This window comes from Papaver somniferum, chromosome 5 (genome assembly GCF_003573695.1).
Source record: "Papaver somniferum cultivar HN1 chromosome 5, ASM357369v1, whole genome shotgun sequence".
Classification (NCBI taxonomy): Eukaryota; Viridiplantae; Streptophyta; class Magnoliopsida; order Ranunculales; family Papaveraceae; genus Papaver; species Papaver somniferum.
The window spans coordinates 147283315-147292482 of NC_039362.1; the positions used below are offsets into that span (position 1 = coordinate 147283315).

Below are 9168 nucleotides of genomic sequence, written 5' to 3' on the forward strand. Positions count from 1 at the left end.
TTGCTAAGTTGCCAACCAAATCATTATATGAATCCTTATTGTAGTTCCTAAAATTAAAATCAATGTATTAATTTGGAAGAAAGAAAAAAGGAAAGCAAAAAAAAAAAGACCTTTAGATTAAAATATTCTGTCCTGGATTTTGTAAGAAAAAGTGCACACACAACACAAACAGCTCAAATAAGCTAGTGGCTCGTTGAAACTCTGACAAATCAAAAGAACAAATAGAACATAACTCAACCTGATTCTTAGTTTATTACCTTCTTTCCTCAGTTTAAGAATTTCAAGATTGCATATACAAGGTGTGAAGCAGTTCATACAAATATTCGTCCACTTGCCAAAAGTTAGTAAAATAAACAAATAAATAATACATTGCATATCAATGAATGGCAAATGAATACCCATTTACTCTCACAGGTGACAAATTTTACAAGGAGCTTGATTCAAGCAAGGAACCCAGATAAAAGAAAGGCTACCTTGCAGCTTCAGAATCAACCTTCTGAGCTGCTGAACTGTTTTAATTTGACCAACAGAATTCATACTCCCCCAAAATGATCACACAAAACATTCTGCACGAAACAGATTCTCAGCGTTACGCAAGACCTTAGACTCATACATGTAAATGAATCTGCCGATCAGTGCTCCATTTGACCATTTTGGTCTTATGGATGAAAAAAAAGTGAGTGAATGTTAATAAGTGAGGAAGACCAGTAGTCATGGAGACTCGCTTTTAGTATCAGAGACTTCTGACTGGGAACGAAAGCTACCATCACCTTGTTCATTGGTTTCCTCTGACTCTTCATCTGCACAAATGCCAGCATATTAATGAATACAGAACACTGAACTTAAGATAAATATTACCTGCATAAATCACTACGCTCACTGTTGTTACTTCAGGAGGAAAGCAGAAAAGTAGATTCTTTACATTTTGAGATGCATATGGAAGTGGGCGACTAAAACAAGCATGGGAATACCTAAAGGTAAAGCTGCCCTCTTGACAATGAGAAGCTACCCACACAATAAAGCAGATCATTCTAGTCACTTATGAAAAAAAATACATTGTCTGTCTAACGTACCATCATCTGAGGTGGTATTTACCATCTAAATAGCTTTCCAACATAAATTTCTCACTACACCCAGAAAAAAGGAAAAAAAAAACAATTTGTAAACTGAAAGAAAGTGCAAAAGCATACCAAAGAGGGATTTAATCGACGGACGCTTTGCTTTGGTGCTCTTCTTCTTCAATTCAGCTGGAGAAGATAATATAAAATTAACCAGTTAATGTAATGTCATCCCACTGAATAAGTTCAACAGTAAAAAGGTGAATAGTTCGGTTTTCTGAAGATTAGTGTCCAAAATCCTAGACGTACTAAACAATTAAGATTCTTCTCCAAATTGTACGAATAGCTCTTGGGATTGATGCTATTTATGTGCATGTTGATGCAAGAGCATCTTAGGTGCAGTGTCCTTGGCCGTGGTAAAGGTCCTTGAGTTGGAGTCACTTCGTCTCATGTTGTCTAGGGCCTTTTAAATGTTTTCCATAAAACGTCATGTGAGCAGAGGTCTAAGCTGGGACAATATCAGGTAGGTTGAGAGAGGGTTCTTCGATAAGTGAGCAGCCAAGTTCTGGAGCATTGACCCATTGATGACTGGACCCCAATTAATAAAACTTCCCAGCATTTTTTTTACTTATGGATCTCATGTGAACCGTTTTCCTTGTTAAAGACCCAAAGCATTAGACATATTCAATAGGAAATATGATTTTTGCGAATCCCAGTTGTTTGAGATGCTCACCAATAAATCAATGCACAAAATGGTAAGCATAGGGATCATGGTTTTACAAGTTGAAAAACATAACAATTATCAAAATATGCAAGCAAGTATTAAGTTACTAAATGGGAAGAGAAAGTACCCATGCCAGGCAGTTGAGCATCATTAACAATTTCGAAATTCTTATAGGTGTAGCCCACAAAGTTGATATCCTTCGATGAGAGCATCTACAAAAAATTACAATGGAAATAAAAACTGCACACAAAAAAAAAGGAAATGATAAAGTATGGATTTGAAAATTAAGTTTCGCTAAACAGACAAATTGGAACAGTATAGAGAAAAAGCTGGCATACACAGCAGCTACATATACTACTACACGAGCCCTATCCATGGACAAACACAATATTGGCTAGTGAATGGGTCATATATTCTGGCTAGACAAGATCTTAAATAGGTGGATGATTTAATTGTCTTAAATGGATCATCTTTGCGAAAATGTCAGAAACATTGAAGAGAAACTAAACTCTATCTGGTGGTTGCTAAATATTGATAAGGAATATTGCATAGAATGTCAGGTTCCACATTCACAGAATTAGGTTTACCTTTCTCCAAGGACCTGACTTTGATGATGTCTGAGTTTGGTTTTCAGCCTGAAACATGGGGCCACAAGGTAAAAATGCATAATCAGTGAACAAAGAACACTTTATCTTAGTCAATAACAAAATAAACGAAAATTCTTCAGACAAAAGAGAGAATCAGTACCTCTTCAAATTTCTCAAAGTTTTGAGTATCCAACTCATCATTGACCTCTGGAATAAAGGCAGCATCCATCTGATATAATCTGTCCCATTCCACACCCTTAAACCATGAATGAGCCTGGAATTGTGGATGGTTAAACCAGTTAACTCCCTGAATTTAGAGGTTTTGCTTTTTGATGAAAAAGAAAGAAAGACGAATTCAAAACGAAAACACAATACCTTTATCTCATCGGCTCCATTTGTTCCCAGTCTTTGGTCAACATTGCATAAAAGTGTACTAATTAGATCTTTTGCTTCGGGAGATAGCTTGGCTTCTTCAGGAAATTTTAAATGTGTTTTCCAATTTACTATCTGCAAAAACAGATCAAGTAAAAGTGAGTCCCTAAGCTAGTAAATAGTAGATTCATAAAAAATACAGACAAACAAACAAACAAACAAAAGGGTTTGACAGTATGGCATCATTGGCAATTTGGCATATAATATTTCGAATATTATGACGCAGTGTGGGCTGGAGTGGTATAAACAAATAAGTGATAATTGAATATACAAGGATGTTTTTAAATTGGATTTTGACTTTGTAGGTGATAAAGCTGACCTCTCTCCCATACACCTCAAATAGCATGCAACAAATAAATTGACTACTTTAGCAACATGCAGAGAACCAAAGTTTTGAAATAGAGAATTGGGGCTGTAAATTTAGAGTACATAAAAGCACTTGTCAGACCAAAATAAGTGTGAATTCTTTCTTCAACATCAATAAATACACACAAACAGCTTTCTAAAATGGACGATCTGCAGCTTTAGTTTTTGAACACTTTTGATACACTACATAAGTTCCTACTAGTTTCAAAACCTAGCCAGACTCCGTTACCTAATTTTGATATGTGCATGAGGTTAAAGGTTCATTTTCAATTGCTTACAGATTATTTATCAAAGGCACGAGTCATCAGGTTTCTGCGCTTACCTTTCTACACGTCGACATGGGTTCATCAGAGTAGAACGGCGGGTACCCCACAAGCATTTCGTACATGCTAGCACCAAGTGACCACCTGTAAGGGTAGAGTAACATTTTTTTGAGGAGAAAGTTTAACATAGGGTAGAGTAACATTCTGAAGACCCATATTAATCTGGAGAAAAAAATAGGAAAAACAATCATGTTGCTCACCAATCACATTCCATTCCATATCCCTTCTTCAGCAAAACTTCAGGTGCAATGTAGTCTGGTGTACCAACTGTAGAATATGCCTGAAGATTTTCACCAACCATAATTTGAAATTAGAAAGGCATAAAATCTCAAAAGCAGAGACTGTTGGCTAAGCATCAGATTCATTGTGCATGCCTAGAACTGAAAAGATAGAAGACATAATTACATATTACTGGAAAGCCAAATGTAAAGGAACTCCATTTTCTTTGGTGACTAAAAAGATGATTCGCTGGGAGTATGCCTCTACTCTCCTTTAACCAAAAGGACCTTGGCCTTGAAGACTTTGATTTATTACAGGAAACCCAATAAAAGTTAAAAATAAAAATAAAAACGCTCATTTATAGAAGGGAGCCTACCAGCATCCTCCTGTTTCTCTGCCAATGTTGCAACTGCTCCTGCTGTGTGCGTTTTGGTCTAGTAGAACCTTCGTCATTCTGTTGAGACCCATTAGAATTGTTTGCCGCAGAAAAGTCATCTTCTTGGAGATTACTACAGTCTAATGGTTTGCACAATCCAAAATCTGAAAGTTTCATGTGACCATACCTATCCAGCAATAGGTTGTCCGGCTTGATATCTCTGTAAATTGTATTAAGCAAATCAATCCACCCTTCAAGTGGTTCTCAAGCAGATCAACTTCAAATCACTACCATGAAACGACACAAGCATAATCGATGGAGTACCTGTGGATATAATTATGTTTGTGGATAGACTCGATTGCTAGAACTGTTTCTCCAACATAAAATCTGGCCTCGTCTTCTGTCAAAGTATCCTTCCGCATGAGTAACGTCATCATATCTCCACCAGGAAGATATTCCATGATAAGATAAAGAAACTCATCATCTTGAAAAGAACAATAAAGTTTGACAATGCAATTGCTGTCAACCTCTGCAAGAAGATTTCTTTCAGCTTTAACATGCTCAACCTAGACAAATTTAGAACAACAATTAAAAATAAGCACAATGAGAATAACTCGAATGCAAACCTCTACTTTTTAAATATAAAGATATACCTGCCCTCTGCGGAGCATCTCCGATTTTTTAAGCTTCTTCATTGCATAAACGTTTCCTGAAGTCTTTTCCCTACAAACTCTGACCTACAGAAGAAAAAATACAAATACTCAGAGAAAAGGAACTGATTAAACTATTGATGGAAAAAGAACTTCAAGAGCATTTTCCATCAATAAAATGTAACAAACATATTCGCAAGTAAGACACCATATCCGTCTAAGTAGTTGTTCAACAACCCTAACATATATCTCAGTATAGGCAATTATAAAATAGAGTATGAGAAACGAGAATAGGTCTTTCATCCATAAAACCAGATGAAACAAGTTCATGTTGTCTACACACTGCATTTCCTATTATAATACAGAATAGTTCTACATATGTCCACAAGATACACTTCCATAGGAACATACAGTGTGATCAAAGATGCCTGTATGGCCCACATGGAAATGACTTTGATGATTTACAATGTGGATGCTTAAATAACCACTTATATTTTCACAGGAAGACCAGGCGCTCTTATAACTGCCAACTCCACATGCAGACAGTTAAACATATTACTAATACAAGGGAGAGCATCACAACTGAATATCATCCTTCGGCTCCACATTTAGCGGCTCCACATTTAGGGATATGTGCTATTCCTTGAAAAATATATTATGGCATGTCGGGAGGGTATTTTCACTAAAACCATAAACTGCAAGGTTTAAGATTAAGCCTTACAGTTTGCAAAATACATACATGCTGCAAGGCTAGAGATTAAATCATACTGTTATAGGAGTAGTTATTAAGAGTAAGCCTACTAAAAACTTTAAGGCTTTCGGTGTAGATTTTGTCCTTGAAACCAGAAAAGTGTTGCGTCAAACAAAGTACATCTTAAAACCTTATCTCAAGAGCCAATAAAAAAAAAATGGGACCTTAAAGCAAAGAAAAGAAACTTTTCCTAGAGTGTATTCTTAAGGTTTATACTTATTGCTTGATCAAAACATGCCTATTTTCTGAAAGTAAATCTGCAGATAGTAATTAAACAAACCTCCCCAAATGCGCCCTTTCCTATCATTGTCAGTAACTCAAAATCATCAGCGCCCATTTTATGCCTCTGAAGGCGCATATATTCTGTTTCCTTCTGTTCCAAGTACTTTAGTAGGTTGTTCTGATCTTCCTCTGACACATCAGCATCAGCCAACTTCTTCTCCAGTAAATTACGCCTGCATGAAAGTAGAGGCTTATTAATATTTCTTACACTAACATAATTCTTGCAAGTGGCTTATGGTTGTTTAAGAAGCTTATCTACTAATTATTACTACATATAAAGGATGCGAACGAAAAAAGACATCATTTATGAATATTAATCGAAGTTTCTAAACTTTCGAGTGTTAATCTTTGTGTTCTTAAGTTTAAACATTGTTCTAGACTAGTTAAGTTTTCCGCTGCATCCTTTACACAGAATAGGTATACGAAGCATCATCCATTATGTCGAAGTAAGTTGGACACATGTGTGGGAGTCAACAAGGCATAATCTACTGAATGTCCTTGTTATGCAGGAATATGCAACACTGGACAAACTTCTGATTTCCTTAGTCCAAAGTAACAGCCAGAAACTCCTTCAGAATTTATGACGTCTTAGTGATTCTTATGTGTGAACTACTATTTGCTTCTTATCATGTTTATTGTGTTACGTGTATGACCAATATAGGCAACATAGCAAAGAAGAAATTAAACATATAAGAAGTTATATGCTTCTTATCAGTTACAATGCAGATCCTTTAGGCAATGTAAAATGTTCCATACACAATCATAATAAGTTTGAAACCACAAGGCACAAACCATCATTTAGTAGTTTGTTCACAGCACGGAAATTTCATTCCAATCGTAATTGGACATAATGAAATTGTTTACCATTGTCAAAAGCTAAGAAATCCCAACAGCTAAAAATCAACACTTGGAAACATTCATTCATACAGATACATAGAATAAGAAAATCAATTCAATTCAATAAAGAAATCCAAAACCGTACCGCTCTTTTCTTTCTTGTAGGTTCTTCATCTGCTCCTTGTAATGGTTCTCAATATATTGCTTAGCTGCCGCAACCTTCTGTTTGGTCACATTAGATGCAGCTTCATCCTCACCACCACCACCACCTAATGGCGGTTTTGAACATTCTGTCCCTGTACCTATAATCGAATCTTTCTTCTTAGATGTTTGCCTCAATCTCTCTCTAGGCTGAAACTTATGAAACCAACTCCTTGCCGAATCCATTTTCACCTAATACACCTTCACACTATTTCTCCAAAAAAAAAAATCAATGTTCAAACCAAATCCATCATTTTTTACATAGTTTTGCTCCCATTGTAACACCTAGTAATTCCAGTTCCTCTCTACATGATGAGAAAAAAAAAATTTATCTCAGCATTTTCAGCAAGAAATATCAGAATGTAGATTGAAGAAAAGAAAAAAATTCAACAAAATTTCTGATCTGAACAGAAAGAACACAAAAGAGAAGATGGAGAGATTACCGCGTAAATGTCTGAAACCAATGATCCTAAACTAAATCCAATAACAACCTAACATTAAGACAAACTAATAATAACGACTAAATCCTAAAATTGATCGAAATCCAGTTTTATTTTGTTTTTTTATTTTATTTAAAGTCAAAATTGGTATATCGAATTATTATTATGATTAAATATGATAGAATAGATTCTCTCTATTCTGAGATACTGTGTGTAATGCCATAACTTCTGTTCATTTTGTGCCACGTAGGAGTTTGTCTTTATTACACTCCCCGACAACCTCGTGATTGTGATCTAGATTTGACACGTGGTTGCTGATTATGTGCCTGATGTGAGATTTTGCCCGACTGTCGGGGTACATCAAGTCAACCCGGTTTCAACTCGTTGTTCTCGGGCTCACGGTGCTGATTCGTGGAACTAACCGGGATGAGTGCAATGTAGTTAATATCGGATACCGGTTTGTCTCGGCCGAGAACCGGTACACTGGTACAATATTATATTGAGGAGATCTTGGTTTTAAATATCGGTGCAATATCGGTTCTAAATTTATATCTATAATTTATATTGTTTCACACAAAATTAGACAACATTAAAATGCATCAATTTTAGAAAAACAAACAAGTTCATTCAAAACATAAGAGCCATCATATGAAGTTCAAATTGGAAAAAGGGGAGCAACTTCACAACTTTAAAGTTCACTATCTAAAATGAAAATTAAACAAGGACATTACATTTTTAATCAAAATCATTTGATTCATCATAGATATCATAATCTTCCGTAGCTCCATCATCTCCACCAAGTAGTCCATAATTAGAGTCCAACATCAAGTCATCAGTATCATATCCATCATGTACAGAGTCAGTTGGATACGTAGATTTGCATCGAGAGCTACAAGCACCTTTACCAACGACTGACATACTTTTTTCACCAACAATATCCTGCAAATCATCCGAAATAACATTATCTCCTTGTACAGCAAAGTCATCCAAATTCTCTAAAGCCAACCATTCATCATTGTCATCACGCTCATCCAGAAAAATGGGATCACGAGCTTTCGGATCATCATTATATTGACTGATTTCTTTGTATCGACGCTCCAATTTCTTGTTATATTGAATAAAGACACTATCATTCAATTTTTGTTGCTTTATGCGATTTCGCTTCTTTGAGTGCAACTGAAAGACGAAAGAATAATAGGGAACAATATCAGACTCTTGAATAATAAGAACATAGGATTGGACAAGCAATTTATATTTATCTAAATCTCATGATGCAAACCAAAAACCACTAAAAGAATTTGTAGTACCCAAACAGGGACTTGCTAAACCACCTCCAAGCTACCAGCCTACATGATATACTCCTAAAGGATGGAAAAGTTAAATCTTAGTCAAAATGTGCTAGAAAGTGACTATCAATAACATAAGGCAGTAAAAGGATGCCACAATAATCAACTATGCTAATCCCAAATCCTGAGAGAAAAGAAAAATTGCTACTGCAGTGTGTGATGCCCAATGTAAAGGAACAAAATCAAACCACAGAGAAGGAAATCTAAAGAAAAAATGTATCAAGATTTAACAAATAATTCATCAAAAAATAATTAGATACAAATCACAGCAAAAGAAGAAATTAACAATCAAAACCTTAACATCTTGTTAACAGATCGACCATCAATTGAATCTCGCCATTGACATTAAGAAGAAGAAAAAAATTCGGCTGCCAAGAAGGGTTTCTAAAGATTTTTCTGCCAAAAATTTCGATGAGATTTAGGGATTTCATCCTTCCCTTCATTTAAAATTCCTAAATTGCCCTGATGTTCACAAAAAAATCCGAAACTATCACATATCGGGAAAACCGGACTGTATCATTTCGTATATATCGGCCGATATTATCGGCTAAATATCGTACCGCGATATTTGTGTTT

The 9168-nt window shown here is 35.5% G+C and overlaps 1 protein-coding gene across 2 annotated transcripts; it reads right to left on the minus strand.

Moving 5' to 3' along the window:
* Positions 1-233: 233 nt before the first annotated feature.
* LOC113283126 (serine/threonine-protein kinase tricorner-like) lies at positions 234-7372 on the minus strand. 2 transcript variants are annotated; one of them, XM_026532281.1, is made up of 14 exons: positions 7250-7372; positions 6751-7111; positions 5767-5941; positions 4739-4822; positions 4410-4651; positions 4086-4305; positions 3691-3770; positions 3490-3574; positions 2745-2876; positions 2530-2643; positions 2370-2417; positions 1910-1994; positions 1191-1247; positions 234-800 (listed from the first exon to the last, which is right to left on the minus strand). In XM_026532281.1, the coding sequence occupies exons 2-14, from the start codon at positions 6990-6992 to the stop codon at positions 712-714; spliced, it is 1653 nt and encodes a 550-aa protein (XP_026388066.1). In that variant the 5' UTR covers positions 6993-7111; positions 7250-7372; the 3' UTR covers positions 234-711. The 2 variants fall into 2 exon arrangements, with proteins under 2 accessions (XP_026388066.1, XP_026388067.1); XM_026532282.1 differs by lacking the exons at positions 234-800; positions 1191-1247; positions 7250-7372 and having other exon boundaries at positions 1910-2022; positions 6751-7220.
* Between the last annotated feature and the right edge of the window lie 1796 nt (positions 7373-9168).